This window comes from Diaporthe citri (assembly GCF_014595645.1).
Source record: "Diaporthe citri strain NFHF-8-4 chromosome Unknown scaffold_7, whole genome shotgun sequence".
NCBI classification, from domain to species: Eukaryota; Fungi; Ascomycota; class Sordariomycetes; order Diaporthales; family Diaporthaceae; genus Diaporthe; species Diaporthe citri.
The window spans coordinates 1651675-1667105 of NW_025064852.1; the positions used below are offsets into that span (position 1 = coordinate 1651675).

At 49.5% G+C, this 15431-nt stretch overlaps 6 protein-coding genes and 2 non-coding genes across 8 annotated transcripts; 7 read left to right on the forward strand and 1 right to left on the reverse strand.

Moving 5' to 3' along the window:
* Positions 1 to 1473: 1473 nt before the first annotated feature.
* On the forward strand, positions 1474 to 3055 carry INS49_013699 (uncharacterized protein; the record flags this gene model as incomplete). Its single annotated transcript, XM_043174396.1, has 4 exons — positions 1474 to 1572; positions 1684 to 2007; positions 2063 to 2556; positions 2785 to 3055. The coding sequence occupies 4 exons, from the start codon at positions 1474 to 1476 to the stop codon at positions 3053 to 3055; spliced, it is 1188 nt and encodes a 395-aa protein (XP_043021341.1).
* Positions 3056 to 3911: 856 nt separating this feature from the next.
* On the forward strand, positions 3912 to 5065 carry INS49_013700 (uncharacterized protein; the record flags this gene model as incomplete). The annotated part of the gene is made up of 4 exons (XM_043174397.1): positions 3912 to 3986; positions 4044 to 4649; positions 4713 to 4778; positions 4832 to 5065. The coding sequence occupies 4 exons, from the start codon at positions 3912 to 3914 to the stop codon at positions 5063 to 5065; spliced, it is 981 nt and encodes a 326-aa protein (XP_043021342.1).
* A 330-nt stretch (positions 5066 to 5395) lies between these two features.
* Positions 5396 to 5482, forward strand: INS49_013701. The gene has a single exon. It is a non-coding gene; the product is annotated as a tRNA-Asp (tRNA).
* Positions 5483 to 6098: 616 nt separating this feature from the next.
* On the forward strand, positions 6099 to 7016 carry INS49_013702 (uncharacterized protein; the record flags this gene model as incomplete). Its single annotated transcript, XM_043174398.1, has 3 exons — positions 6099 to 6178; positions 6265 to 6338; positions 6409 to 7016. The coding sequence occupies 3 exons, from the start codon at positions 6099 to 6101 to the stop codon at positions 7014 to 7016; spliced, it is 762 nt and encodes a 253-aa protein (XP_043021343.1).
* A 2026-nt stretch (positions 7017 to 9042) lies between these two features.
* INS49_013703 (uncharacterized protein) lies at positions 9043 to 9682 on the forward strand (the record flags this gene model as incomplete). Its single annotated transcript, XM_043174399.1, has 2 exons — positions 9043 to 9450; positions 9557 to 9682. The coding sequence occupies 2 exons, from the start codon at positions 9043 to 9045 to the stop codon at positions 9680 to 9682; spliced, it is 534 nt and encodes a 177-aa protein (XP_043021344.1).
* A 708-nt stretch (positions 9683 to 10390) lies between these two features.
* INS49_013704 (uncharacterized protein) lies at positions 10391 to 12017 on the forward strand (the record flags this gene model as incomplete). Its single annotated transcript, XM_043174400.1, has 4 exons — positions 10391 to 10459; positions 10538 to 10811; positions 10947 to 11000; positions 11164 to 12017. The coding sequence occupies 4 exons, from the start codon at positions 10391 to 10393 to the stop codon at positions 12015 to 12017; spliced, it is 1251 nt and encodes a 416-aa protein (XP_043021345.1).
* Positions 12018 to 12362: 345 nt separating this feature from the next.
* INS49_013705 lies at positions 12363 to 12462 on the reverse strand. The gene has a single exon. It is a non-coding gene; the product is annotated as a tRNA-Arg (tRNA).
* Positions 12463 to 13504: 1042 nt separating this feature from the next.
* On the forward strand, positions 13505 to 14260 carry INS49_013706 (uncharacterized protein; the record flags this gene model as incomplete). The annotated part of the gene is made up of 2 exons (XM_043174401.1): positions 13505 to 13954; positions 14027 to 14260. The coding sequence occupies 2 exons, from the start codon at positions 13505 to 13507 to the stop codon at positions 14258 to 14260; spliced, it is 684 nt and encodes a 227-aa protein (XP_043021346.1).
* Between the last annotated feature and the right edge of the window lie 1171 nt (positions 14261 to 15431).

The following is a 15431-nucleotide window of genomic DNA, read 5'->3' on the forward strand; positions in this document are numbered from 1 at the left end:
ATCGAGAATAGCAGCTGTCACGGTTCACAGAGGACGTGATGGGATTAATGGGATTCTTCCGTCTGACCACCTTGAGTCTTGACTTCACCACAAGCTCGAGCGGGCCGAGACGCGACGATGGCTAGTTGACCGGTTGACGCCGACGTTGCTGGGATGGTCCCTTTCTGTCGAGTGTCTGTTGTCGATTGCTATGGTCAAGTTGGGAGGGTGGTATGGTTCTCCTAGGTATGTCCTTGGCGCTCTGATTCGTGCATAAAATCGAGTGTGGAGGTTTGAATTGTCACGCAACAAATGTCCCTTCCATGCCTCCACATAACAGCACCCCACCTTTCCCCTTCCACGAGAAGGAACAGGCCTTGTCTCCTGTATATACATCAGTCATATCAACGTAGCAACTCTACCGTGATCACCGACCTCCCCATTTCCACCAACATTAAGCAGCGACAAGGAGGACACCGGGCAGCGAACAGTTTTGAATTCGCGCCTGTATCTCGAGTGGCAATCCCGTTCTCGTCCCCACCCTCCACTGTAGTAGCTTCCTCTCCGGCATCACTAATTCCTCCCGCGGCCCTGAACTGCCGGCTTTAGCCCTGCGGCCGACGAGGACGAGGGAGGGCCAGAAAAGGCAATTACACTAATGCATCTCTGCAGTGCTTCTCACCACACGCATAGCGATCTATCTTTGGCTGCATAGTAGGCGGCCGCCCCTCTACTTTGTTATCTGGCGCCGATTGGACGTTGAGCACGTGGAGGCAGGGGGCACGTAGGGCTCGACGGTCTGGATCGCCTGCGGGGTCGGAGTGGGAAGGCAAAAGGGCCAGAAGGGCAGAAGGGCGAGTACGACGTTGTGTGAGTGGTGTTGTATTGTGGAAAAAGTTGTTCTGTCGTTGTTGGATTGGGTGAATCGGACTTGGAGGGCCACCTTAACTTATGCCTTATTACTGGTGGCACTGGGTGCTACATCGGTTGAGTATGGCATTTTCGCATTCGTTGCTGATCCGCAACGGGGGAGACACTGCATTCCGCTGCAGTTACATGGTCTACCTTGTGTTCAAGTGACAGCCTTCTCCTGCTGGCCCCCATATCTCGTCCTGCATGCGGCGTTGCAGTGTCCGTCAGCACTAGGGCTCTGCTCGATGTTGCCAGCAAACAAAGACCGAGACTGCGACTCTCAACGTGCAAAAGGTCCTTCCTGCATAACCAGTCTTTCGATCTGGACAGCGTCAGCAGGGAAACCTTGGCGGGCAAAATGTGGTCTGATTTTGTGATTATTTGTTGCATTGTTTGTGATCCTGAGGATGGCCGTTGAGCCTTGTGGATGGTGATCGCGAGGGGGATAGGGGGACACAGAGCAGACACCAAGACTAGATAAATTCCACTGATCTTCTCGGCCCCCAACGGTTTTGGCTTCCTCTCCTGTCGCTTGATCTGTCCATCTCCTTTCGGCAATACCAGTTGTCAAGAAGTTTCAATATGCGCTTCACGTCTTTCCTGCCGGCGGCTGCTGCCGCCCTGATGTTCGGTGTGGCTTCGGCAACAGATCCGGCGTGGGACGAGCCACCTCCATGTGCTGTAAGTGTTGATCTCTGCGGGCCCTGCCGATGCAACTCCCCGTCCTTCCGTGCGCCACCCGAGACAAGCGTGGAATATCATGAGCTAACGAGAGCCTCGCCGCCCAAATAGGTGAACTGCACCATGACCGTGCTGGGCAGTGGCGCCACCACCTGCTCGCCGACAGACACAGCCTGCCTCTGCGTCGACAACAGCTACCAGGCCAAGGTTGCAGCATGCGTACAGTCGACCTGCACGGTCAAGGAGAGCCTGGTCGCCAAACGCCTGGGCGAGCGCCAGTGCGGCGTCCCGCCCCGGCCCCAGCAGAACGACGTTGCCTCCTTGACGGTCCTCTTTACAATCACATTCTTCCTGGTCATAGTGCGGCTCACGGTCAAGTTCCTCGGCCATGGCGGCGGCTGGGGCATCGACGACTGGCTGATGCTGATGGCATTCGTGAGTTCCGCCGCCCACCACTTTGCTGCGCGCAAAGCTAATATAACAAACGTAGTCATTCTCCATTGCCCTCTACGGTGTGCACCTCTGGCGTATATATGACCTTGGGCTGGGCAAAGACACGTGGGAGGTGCCCTTTGCCAACATCACCAGGATATTGGTGGCCTTCTTCGCCAACGAGATGCTCTACATCGTGCACATCTCGGCCACCAAGCTCTCGGCGTGCTTCTTCTTCGTGCGCATCTTCGACGCCTCGCCCAACTTCCGTCGCTTCGCGTACCCGGTCATCGGGCTCAACATCCTCATCATGGTCGTCTTCGTCTTCATCATCATCTTCCAGTGCAAGCCGATCCACCTCGCCTGGACCGGCTGGGCTAAAGAGGAGCCCGGCCACTGTCTTGACATCTACAAGCTCGTCCTGGGCAACGGCATCATCAACCTTTTCATGGACGCCGTCATAATCGGCCTTCCGATCTATGAGACGTCTAAGCTTCAGCTCTCCAAGACCAAGAAGTTCGGAATTGCTCTTATGTTCGGGATGGGATTTGCGTACGTACCTCTCACTCTCTCTTTCTCTGCCTCTGGCATCCCAGCCCCGATGTACCTATGCACCACATACTGAGCCACCCATCCAGGCTCACAATCGTCGGAATCGTACGCTGCGTCACCTTCTGGCGCACGCTCCTCAGCAAACCCGACCATAAACCTCATGCCCCTCGCCTACTGGTCCTGCGCCGAGACGCTGGTCGCCATCATGTGCGCGTGCCTCCCCGACAGCCGCTTCTTCTTCTCGCGCCTCGTCCCCAAGTTCTACAAGACCTTGGCCTCGTCCATCCACCCCAAGTCCTCCGACAGGGCCTCCAGCGCGACGCCCGGCTCGTACCGGACGCTGAGCAATATCAGCGGCTCAAAGGGCTCAAATGGCTCCTCGCAGAAGCCTTTGCAGAGGGAGAGCAAGAGGCGGCCCCGGAAGGAGGGCGACGAGGAGGAGATGACTGGCTTCAGCGCCACGAAATCTACGGTCACGGCGTCCACTGTGTCTCTGTAAGGTCTTGAGATGAAAATGCATGTCGGCATGAGGTAAAAAGGGACGAGGTTGTATTATAATAATGTATACAAAAGACGAACACATCAGGCAACATGTGGAGCTTGTAATAGAGGAATCTTTGGACATGGTATCTCGACTTGGCTACAAATCTTGGGGCTTGCGGCTGCACTAGGAGTTCTGTCTTCGGTATCGATTTACTTCTTTAAATTACAGACGAGCTTTCAACTTACCTTTCGACTCAGTCCAATTGCCGTTGATTTACTCTGGCAAGTCCTCCTGCTTCAAGTTGCAGCTTCCCGGGGAAAGCACATGCTCAAGCAAAGTGCCAGCCTGCACATGTCTCCTGTCGATTAGGAAACTTCTGGTTCCATTCATCTTCCACAAGGTCATCATAGCCATTATTAGAAATACAGTAGTGTGTTTTTAGGCCCTTGACGCGATAAGCCGCAGCTTTGCGCAACGACAATGGTGCCTATCGGATTTCCAGTGAACTAGTGTCTAAGTTCGTTAACAGCCATCGGGATTGTGCGAATTTCAACATTTATTATCTCCGACTTGGGTCTTCCTTCGAGCCCCGCCAAGACAGCCGTAATCCGAAGTCCGCGTGCCAAATGGGTCGACACGACTGCCCTGAGGCTGATGACTGACGCGTCAAAACTTCACAGGTTCAATCAAGGTAGTAAGAAGCTCTGGCTCAGCCCGATAGTGGAAACCTGGGATTTGTATAAATGTCCGGCGAGCACAAAAGACATCAAGATGGTTCAAATGACCCGTTCCACATCTCGTACACGCACTTCAGCATCTCACTGTTCTTTCAGGCCCTCATAATTCATAATCTTTCAACACTGTAACAACCATGGTTGGCATTCGTGATGTATTCCCGCCAAAGCCAAGCTTCACGGAGCAGAACCTCGGGAGCCAGGCCGGAAAGGTAATTGATTCCCCAGTCTTCCTGCCAACAAAACCAATTCCAACTGACAGTCACCAGGTATTCCTAATCACAGGCGCAAACTCAGGCGTCGGCTTCGAGCTCGCCAAGCTCCTCTACCAGAAGAACGGCACCGTCTACATCGCCGCCCGGTCCGAGGGCAGGATCAAGGCCGCCATCGAGAGCATAAAGCAGGAGTTCCCCTCCAGCACCGGCCGCCTCGCCAGCGTCGTCGTCGACCTGTCGGACCTGCGCACGGTCAGGCCCGCGGCCCAGGACTTCCTGGAGAGGGAGGACAGGCTCGACGTGCTCTTCCACAACGCCGGCGTGATGCTGACGTCCAATGATGCGAAGGGCGCGCAGGGCCACGAGCTGCGCATGGCCACCAACTGCCTCGGGCCTCAGCTGCTGACGGACTTGTTGGCGCCGCTGCTGGTGCGGACCGCGCGAGCTCAGCCGGCGCGGAAAGACGCGGTCAGGGTCGTGTGGGTGTCGTCGATGGTCAATGCGAGTGCGCCGAAGGGGGGCATCGTCTGGGACGAGGCGGTGAATAAGCCGAAGGTCCTGCCTGGGGGTATGGACCAGTACATGCAGACCAAGGTTGGGGATGTGTTCTTGGCTCATGAGTGGGGTCAGCGTCTTGGTTCTGATGGAATTGTGAGCGTGGTAAGTGTTGACTGGTCCTGTTCAACTTGGGTCTATGAAGGTCAATTACTGACAAAGTTGTAGAGCTCGCATCCCGGGCTCGTGAGGACTGAGCTACAGCGTGACAATAAGGCGATGCAGACAATGATGGTTAGTGCGGTGTCGTGTTTTGGTTTGCTGCAGAATAACTGACGGTTCATCAGGGAATCATCTTCAAGCCCACCAAGTTCGGCGCCTACACGGAGCTGTTTGCTGGTTTCTCCCCAGAAGTCACAGTCGAGAAGAATGGATCCTTCCTGATCCCATGGGGGCGCTTCAGCTCGCTTCGAGATGACATTGCTGCAGGCACCAGGCCTAAGGGGCAAGATGGAACTGGGCTCTCGAAGAAGTTCTGGGATTACTGTGAGTCGGACGTTGGCTCGTTCAAAGAAACTTGAGTACGGAGAAGAGGGAGCAAGTTGACTTTCATGATTTCTGTAATTGTTTAGCATATAGAATAAGCGTCTGAATTCAGCATTCATGTCAAGTGTTCTGTGTAATGAGTCACATTGACGTACGGGGTTCTGGCCAACGTGTCGTCACACAGCCTCCTCTACATCTGTATCACAAGGTATGTGTGGCAGATGCGCCACAACTGCCTCCAGGGAGCACTCGGCTATGAGTCAATCTTCCATCCAAACATTGAACCAGGCAACCTCATTTCCCAACACACATCCCACACGTTCTTGTAAGGGCAAGCTCCGACCACCGTACCAACACAAACACATTCCTGCGTAGTGTAGAGGTCAGCACACCAGCTTGTCACCTAGATGATGCCTTCGCTGGTAACCCCGGTTCGAATCCGGGCGTGGGAGTTCTTTTTGCTCCTGTATTCTTGGTGGCAGTCAGCTTGAGCCAGTGGTTGAGGAGGCGGTTCAGTTTTCCTTCCACTCGATGGTTGTGTGCCACTGCTCAGACCGCCATCTTACAGAATCGTGTAACGAACTCTAGGTTCTCCGAAAAAGATTTTGAAATGATATGAGACTACCGTTGGACGAATGTGAATAAACTTCCTGGGTATCACGCTTGCTGATCAATGTTCTGTCGCTAATCTTGGGCATCGGGATATTGCTGATCCGTCGAGAAGTTGGGCTGACCCCGCGGGCCCGCGGCATACCGAAACCGTTTCTGCAAACACTTTTGCTTCTGAACACGGCACCGCTAGACAAGATCAGAAGGATTCGGTAATGGTCCCATGTCAACTCCTGAATTCCACATAAGCGAGCATGTTATGGGATGAGAGGATGCATGAATCTGCGCACGGCCGCCGTAACGGGAATAGCAAGTGATGGAAAAAGGATGACAACCTCCTCATTCCGGATCTCCGTTAACCTCCCAACCAATATAAAATCGCAACATCCATTCACACAAGACCTTTGGTCCTACTGAAATACATGCAGGACAACCCGGGGTGATCACAGCAATACAGCTATGCCTCATCATAATCGAGTTTACCATGGTGATCCACTCGCCGCCACCGGATTCTGGGGCGCTCCCTCAAGCAGGGCAAAGTGAGTCGCTCCTGTTCCCAGCATCTCCAAACTGAGCTTACTCCTTGTCAAAATGCCCTCCAATCTGAACTGACATGATGTTCTAGCTTTTGCGAGGAAGACTACGCTGTCACCAAGTATATCGCGGAATTCGTCAACACTTTAAGCAACCTCGCGTACGGTATGTGCCACTTCCTACTACCAGTCTATCCTTTCCCTTCTGGTTCCATGGAGCTAATCTGAATGTCAAGTCTATTACGCGTTGAAAGCATCATGCCGTCTCGGTCAGAAGGGGAGATACTTCGGCATGGACGCCCTGGCATTCTCGTTGCTCTTGGTGGGAATATTCTCCCTCGTTTTCCACGCCACATTGCATCAGGAAACACAGTTCCTGGATGACATGTCGATGTTTTTGCTCGGCACGGCTCTTCTACATCCGCTCTACACGACAGGCTTCAAGCCGTCTGCCCGGAGAGCTATCACGACAACCTTGGTCTCCGTCGTGGTGGGAGTTTCTGCGGTGTATCATCAGAAGAAGGATATTCTCATCCATCTCATTGCATTCGCCTTGATGGAGAATCTTATCTGGCCTAGATTACTGTATCTCATATACTTTCATGAACGGCCTACGGTAGATAGATTAAGGCTCGCCAGACAATTTTGGGCAGCTGTTGGGTTCATGGTGCTGGCGATCGTGGTGTGGCTTATTGATCTGGAGCTTTGCTACCCGTTGAGAGACCTTCGCGGAGTTGTGGGTTCCCCCTGGGCATACCTGTTTGAACTGCACGGGTGGTGGCATATCTTCACCGCAGTGGCAGCCTCGAAGTTCATCGCTCTGGTACGGGAGGTCTGTCCATAAATTGCAGTGCACGATGCCTATTTGGACTTGGGATTGTGTGGGGCCCTGATCGGGGAACTGTGGCTGGGCGTGCTAGGCAGCAGGGAGCTCATGGTGTAACGTCCCCGGCCCCGATTCCGCCCCCCCCCCCCATTCCGGCCGCCCGCCACACACACATGCCTTCTCATCAACGTTGATTACCCGCCACCATAATAACCAATCCCTTTTCCATTGGTGTTAACGCTTTAAAAAAAAGCGTTGCTTTCCTTTAACACCCTTTTAACCTTAATTTAAGCATAATAAATAGCCTTAATATTAATAAAAACCGCATTAAGGTTAATTTAAACCTTTCTTTTTATAATTCTTTTATTAACTTTAATTTAAGCTTTTAATTATTAATTTTTATAAGCTTTTTAAAAAATGCTTATAATATAAGGCTTATATATTTCTTATAAGTAAAATAAATTATTAAACTTTATATCTTTTATAATTACTTAAAGGGTTTTAAAAATAAATTTTAATTATTAAAAAAGAGTTTTTAATATAAAAGATTATTTAATAAAGCTTTTTATATTATTAAGTTTTAATAATTTATACTTAATTTAATGGTTTTTAAAGATATAATAACTTTTAAATACTTTATATTTAAATATTAGCTAAAGATTTATTATTTTCTATCTTAAATATATATTTAATTTTATAAATACTTTTTTATACCATATAATAATAATAAAGAAACCTTATTTTGCTATTATGAAAAGGAAGTTATATTACCTTATTAAATATAAATATTTTAAAAATATTATCTTTAATAAAGAAAATATTAATATATTAAGGAGCTATAATATATAAAAAGTATATATAAGTAAAAAAACTATATATATTTAATATAAGAAATATTTTTATATAAAGCTAATAATTATATATATATAATGCTTATTAATTATAAAAAAGTATTATTTAAAAGGATTTAAAGGGGTAATTTAAGGAATAAATAATTTTTAAGTTATTTAATAATAATTCTTTTCTTTATTTATCCCTTTTTTATTATTATAAATTATTAATTATTATAATTCTTAAGGGTAATAAAAAATTATTATTTATTTATATTTAATTCCTTAAAAATAATCAAGAAATTATAGAATTTACTTAAAATAAATATATATTTTTTAAATAAGGTTTAAGCTTTTAAATTTAAGTTTTTTCATAAAAAAGGTTATTATTTAAATAATTAAAAGTAAGGATATTTTAAGCAATCCTTTATTAACCCCCCTTTATTAACATTTTAATAATAAGTTAATTAAATAAATTTAATAATAAGCAAATAAAAAAAGTTAAATTAAAATTTAATATTTTTTTAATAATTAATTAAAAATAAATAACCTTTATATATTAACTTTTTTAGGCTTTAAAAAATAAAATAATAAAAAAGAAAGGCTTTTAATTAATTTCTTTTAAAGGAAGCGTAATCTTTATTTAAGGAAATTATTTAAGCTTTTAAAACCCTTATTTTATATTATATTAATGCCAGCCTTAAATTATTTTAATTAATTATAAATAAAGTTAATTAATCTTTTTAATAATTAAAAAAGAGTTTTTAAGGGTTTGCAATAATATAATAACTTAGAGTATTATTAAGGTAATTAAATAATTTAATATAAAGAATATATTATATTTTAAAGGCTTATTAAATTAATATTCCATCTTTAATTATAATAAAGGCATTAAATATATTATCTTTATAATATAGCTTTATATTAAATTAATCAATATTTAAGAGAAGTTTAATAATTAAAAGAAAATTTCTTGCAAAGATATTAAGGAGAATATATAGGGGGGGCAAACGCGTTCATGCGCGTACGCGGGTGTGGGGCGGCCGGGATCAGGGGGGGCCGGAATCGGGGCCGGGGACGTTATCAATGAATAGCGGGCTTCTCGCAGGCAGCCGCAGAGGCATTTCTGTAAGTCAAACGTGTCTACCTTCTTTTGCAAGAAATCCATCGCGACTTCACGATTGCAAGAACCATTGACGTGTGTGCAATCCCTCATGGCCGACAGAAAAGGCTGCACCTCGGACTCGGCACCATCGCCAGCAGCAGTGGATTCTGGAACGGTCGACGTTTTCCTCCTCTGCTACTTGCCGTCGCCGTTGTTCCACGCACATTGGGCTCTATTCGTCCCTGACCAAGCAAGGCCGCAGTGTGGAACTGTGCTTAATGTTCGAGGCGATCCTCTTAATGGCTTTGTGCATGAATTCGAGAGGGGATACATCCCAAGTGAGGACCCGGAGAAACCACCAACGGTGCTGAAGCTGGGAACGATAGCGGAGCGGCTCATCAAGCCCGAGAGAATTGCACCAAATGGCAAAGATTTGGCTGCATATAATCGACTGGAACGGCTGGCGCTCTCGATCGACGCACCTGGACGAAGCCTTGGCCGGGGAGCTTCGAAAGATGTGAGTTCAAGTTCGATTCGCATCTCTTCGGAAATTTCGGAACATCTCGTTCACATTTTCCATGAGCTGATGTAGATTCTTACTGATTGGGTTACACTCTGGACAGGGCCGCGTGCGTGTGGAAATCCGGGACTGTCAGTGGTGGGTTCGTCAGTTGGTGTCATCCATGATCGAGCAGGAGATGGTCTCTAGTGACGCTCAGCGGGTGCTAGACGAAGCACCTCAGCACTGAGTCATGGCAGGTCTAGACCTCATGAGTGACAGCCGCTCGGGCACTGCGTTGCATGCAGCAGTCTGCATTTTGGTCTACAACTAGCATGCACATCGGCCCGGGCCTTGGGAGACATTGGCATCAGTCGCCGAAATGGCCGCTAGTCTTCGGCGACATGCTCTGCCGCGTGTCTGACCGGACTTTTTTCGCTTGTTGGGCTGAGGGACCGACGACTAGGTTGGTCAGGCTTGTCGTCGGGCATGTGCTCCGGAGCATGTGTCTTGGGCGGCCGCGGTGAAACGTCATCTCGATCAACCAGGAATATCCCAGCAAGTTGCATTCGGCCTCGGTAGGAAGCTCAAATCGCGCAACGAAAGGACAGACTCGTAGCGTGGTGGTTGGGCATCACGCAGTGCCGAGGACCTAACTTCGATATCGGACCAGTGCTGTCGTTCGTCCACGGCGGCATATTTGTGTTTGTTCTCCAGAGAGAAATTCTAATGATTTTCGAGCCTGTGACATTACCGCCTCAGGGTGCTTGGCATGTCGCCCGACTCAACGTCTGGAAGAACTCAAAACTTGTCCGCGTACGGATTTAGATCGCCCGTTCGCGTGGTTTGACAATTTCCCGCAGCTCCCAGAGTCTTCCTCTGATTCTTCTCTCTCACAACTTCACGTTGAACCAAATGCAGCTATCTCCATGAAGTCATCTGAGAAATTGCTAGCGTCATGCCGGTGCTGGTACCAGATAAGGTCAATATGAATTACGCTAACATGATTGAGGAGGCAAGCCTCAAAGTGAGTCGTCGGACAGTCTGGAGAGGAGTGTGAAGAGGGACGCATTGTGGGCATGTCCGAAGTCGCTAACCATGGTAGAAAACTTTCATTGTAGCGACACTTGTCTCCACGCTCGTTGGAACATTTGCAGCCTCACACAATCTTTATGAGCGATTAAGCGGAGGGCAGAAGAAAAAGGATGCGGGCCAGGACGACGAAATCAAGAAGCTGAAGGGGGAGCTCGAGCAGATGAAAGGCGCCGGAAAGAAACCAGACGAGCTCGAAAAGAACTTGAACACCTCTGGGCCGATGATTAAACAGGAGTATGATGTCGGCTATGACAGGCTCGGTCGGCGGTTCGCCGTCGGCGACAGTAAGTGACAGCGCTGATCTCTCATGCGAGCGCGAACCCAATCTCCCGGCGTTGAATGAAACACTGCCATCGCAATGCAACCGAGACGGGATGAACCTCGCGCTACACGCGGGCAACCTGCTAACAGTTGAATAGTGATCACGGAGAACGAGCTGCAAAAGCAGATTATTCTGCTCCAGCAAACCGTGAGTAAGTGACGTACAAGATACAGTGTCCCAATTCCCCAGTGTGGTTCTCATGGGGGAGGGTCAGAACAAGGCCTCTGATATCTCACGGAATTTTTCGCCTCTGCACCTATCATCGCTTCCTCTGCACAAACGAAATCCGTGAATAGTTGTTGACAATTCGCCAGTTGGCGTCCTCGAGGACGCACTTTATAGCGGGCGACAAATCGATCGCGCCGGCGTGGACAAACTCGTGTATGCCTCAAGAGCAGCGCGAAATGGGTCCCTGGACGCATTACAGGGCCAGTATCAGAGACTCCTGCAGTCTGCACCACCACCAAGAACACCAAAAACCACAGAGGCGGAAGTAATCGAACTGAGCTCCCGGGGCTCATCACCCCGGCGTCCCCCTCCCCCGAGAGCCTTGATGCCACCGCCGAGATCAAAAACACCAGCGCCCCCGCCGCCACGATCATCTTCGAAGATGAGAAATGCCAACGACTTCTTCTGCAGGTACAGCATCGACCTGCAGCGCTCGCCGAAGATGCCACTGGCACGCTCCTTCGACCCGGGGCGAGAAAGCCGTTGCCCAGCGTGCAAGATCCGGATACCGGTTGACTCGGACGACATGTGGGACGTCGACTTCCCCATAAAAGGAAAGCTGCCACCGGCCCCGGCGCACCCGCGCGCACCGAGCCCCGGGGTGCAGGGGTCATCATCGAAAGGGCCTCCTGACAAGAAATCAAAGCCGCCGGCAGGAAATGGGACCGCGTTGTCCCGCGGCCGCAGCAGGACGGGCAAGGAGGTCGTGGCGGTGACGGAGCAGTCGGGCAAGAAGCTCACGTTCCGCGTCCCCGCGAGGTTCGTGGTCAAGTGCCACACGCCGCTGGGGGAGTACGCGTGTGGGCTTTGCGCTGGGCCGCGAGGGGATTCTGCGGTTGTTGTCTTGTGCGAGACGCCTGAGGGCTTGGTGGATCATATTGCGAAGGAGCATAAGACTGCTGATATTGAGAAGGACGTTGACATTATTGCGGATTCCTGAGTGTAAGGGATTAGCTGTACTATCATTCACTGGACGAGATGGCAATTTTTAATTTGTCAAGTCCGATAAGCCTTGTCATGGATCAAATACAAACAACCAGAGAAGCTGGTGTATAAAAGTTACTTCTTGACACAGGTGCTGTGGAAACGATATCGACCCAGCAAGAATTGCGAATCAAAGGGGCCAGTGCAAGTAGTGGACAGAACTCGAGGTTTGGGAATTTGCAATACAAATCAAAATGTTACTGCAGCCCTCATTCTGTGTACTAGAATCTCACTGGAATCTCAAGAGTGTCACACCTGGTTCTGGTGCAAAAAAAAAAATGTCAAAAAGCTTCAAGTATCTTGATCTGTGCAGGGGTCGAACCTGCAATCTCCTGATTTCGAATATCTCATGAGCAGATCACGAGTCGTAGTCAGACGCCTTGCCATTGGGCCAACAGACCTTGTTAAGGTTGCAAGTGTCATGTAAAATCATGTTTCGGGATTGTGATGGTTCCGGAGGCTTGACCCGGTGTCCCGAGGAGGTGGGTGTGGAGACATGGGCATCAGAGATTTCACAAGAGCTCTCCTTGGGATAATGATGTCAGTGTGGACTGTAATTTTCGGAAGCGCTGACCGGAATTGCCCAGTATGGTTGGGAAAGAACTAGTGTAGGTAACCCAGGATGGTAGTATATCACCGAGTCTTAGTTATCGTGCACCAAAGACTAGGCAAGACGGCAAGGTCCTGATAGTGGGCTAACACCGGCAGGATCTCCAGAGTTTGGCGGACACATGCACTGACGGGCTCTGGGTGCTGCTCCTGTAATCGAGTCACCACCATTGCATATGTTGGATTTCATTTGTGAGCCTGGGAGTTCTGTCATTTTATTCTTTCACTGCCGGTGGTGGATGTGGAAACCTCATCCACTTCAGGGGCAATAAATACCGAGGCTCACTCCGCATCACCAAAATGCAACCACTACATTTGTGCCCCGGGACAAAAGACCCCCTTGCATCCCAAATTGGGTTGACCTGGAGACTTCAGCGTCCGTTCAGCAGCCCACAGTTATTACTATCCACAGCACTTCCCAAGCTATGGGTATCACTGGGCATGGTCTGCTCTTGACCGCGTGCTAAGGCTCGCGGGCGTCAAGTAGATTAACACGGAGCCTGACGGCCCGACTTTAGCGGGCCAGCCTGGATTTTCCGTCCAGTCGGCAACTGTAGATCTCTTCTAGAAGGCTTGCTCTTTTCAGATTGATCAGATCACGTCCACCTCCGTCCGGCTTTCAAGTGACTTGTATGGGTCCTTGGTCTTGCCGTGGAGCCGGCCTCAGGGCAATTCTGAAGGTAGAGCAAACATGTCATATATAAGGCACTGTATTCAGATGCTCTTGTAGGAGTAGGTTCGCCTAGACAAGCCGAATTGCTTCAATACACTCTTTTCAAGTGCTTGACCATTGCAAGACAAGCGAATTCTCGACAGTAATTGAATCCTGCGAAAATGCTTCTTCCCGTTGTTCTGGTCTCCGCGCTGGCAACAGTGGCAGCTGCGCACCAGAACCTCCACCAGTTCTGGGTCAACGACGTCTCCCCAGGCTACGAGATCGGCATCCGCAAAGCCCCCAGCAACAATCCCGTCACCGACGTGACCAGCAACGACATCACCTGCAACGTCAACGGCAACAAGGTCCCCTCGGGGGTGACAACCATTGCCGCCAAGGCCGGCGACACCATAAAGGTCCAGTGGGACTCGTCCACGCACCCTGGCCCCATCACCCACATGCTGTTCGGGCCGGTTTCCGACGCTTCTCAGGCCACCGGGGTGGGCTCGTGGGTCAAGATTGACGAGCAGGACTACGTGGGCGGGAAGTGGGCGAACGAGATCATGGAGGCGGTGAACATGACGCACGAGTTCAAGCTGCCGGCAAAGCTCGCGAGTGGTGACTACTTGGTATGCATACCATATAAACCCAACCAAGGCCCATTGTAGACACGAGGTTCTGATGGGCTAACCGGTATACAGGTCCGAAGCGAGATGCTGGCCCTCCACGGCTCGCAGACGCAGGGCGGCGCTCAGTTCTACATCGGCTGCATGCAACTGCGCATCTCTGGAAGCTCGGGAAGCTGCAGCCCCAGCATCAAGCTCCCGGGCGCATACAAGGCTACCGATAGCGACATCTACATCCCCAATTTCTATAACGGCTTCGACCCGACGACGTACAAGGCCCCAGGAGGCGCAGTGGCAACATGCTCATAGTACTCGGAAAATATCCAGGTCCACACACTTCTTCAACGGGAAGGGCCGGAGCGTCTCAGGGGCGAAGAGATCATGTTATAGGCTTCTGGACTTCGCGCGGTAGTGGGTGAAATGTGTTTGCGGTTGGCATGACATGTCCTCTTCGGCAATTGTGCGACGGCCTCTGTCTGATATAGGAGTAGTGCAGTATTGACCGAATTCAACTTAAATCATAAAGCCTTGTAAGCAGTCCATCCAAACCTGAATTCCCTGGCACCAACCAGCAGTACCTCTGAGAAATCGACAACAATTTTCTCATACCAGCCGTGTGTCAAATCTCAAACAGCACCTCTGCACATCTCAGGACTTTTTGAAGAGAGCCAGATTGAGTCCTGGTGGGCGCATATTTGAGAGACAGTGCTATCTTCTGATTTTTCTTCTGACTCAACCGTCTTTTGGTGTGAAAGCTGTCATCATGACCAAGGGCTCTTGTAAGATACACTTACAGTATAAGAGCGGAATTCAGCTGTGCAGTGACCACAGACCAAACTTCCAACCTGGTCAGAATACAAACATACTGATCTTGACGACCCGGCCTCGCCAGCTGTGAGAAATCAAATTGTTGAACAAGATGCCGCTCATCAGACACACTACCGATGAATGTAGCCAAGACTATGTATTCCGGTATCGTAGTGTGAGTCCCCGAACAAGGTTCATCGGTTCTCTCCACCTGGTCCAAAGTTTGGGGTCATGTGGTCATGTGGTCATGTGGTCATGTGGTCATGTGGTCCTGATTAGTTTTGTCTGCATTGTCATGGTGGTGCCTGTTGTCAAATCCGGGAGCACTGCGGCTGTGAATGTCGCTGTCCTCCCTGCCATGAACAGCCGTGCCAACCCCCGTCTGTGGGAGCAAAGACTACAAGTTGGCACCTTAATATACCGGCTATATGCGATTTGAAAAGATTATTGTAGAGCTTATCCAAAGAATGCTGCCATACTGTAGTCGAGGGAGCATTTCAACGTATAGGAATGAGCTGATAGGAGGACGGATTCAGCCCCGACAACAACGACAGGGATAGGGCTTACTGGACTACAACTCGGCCGGGATTATGCACAAGGGCTGTGAGATGAAATCTCAGGGAGGACGTCTTTTGGCGGGCCCAGAAAGAGAGCATGTGAGCACATAGGAGCC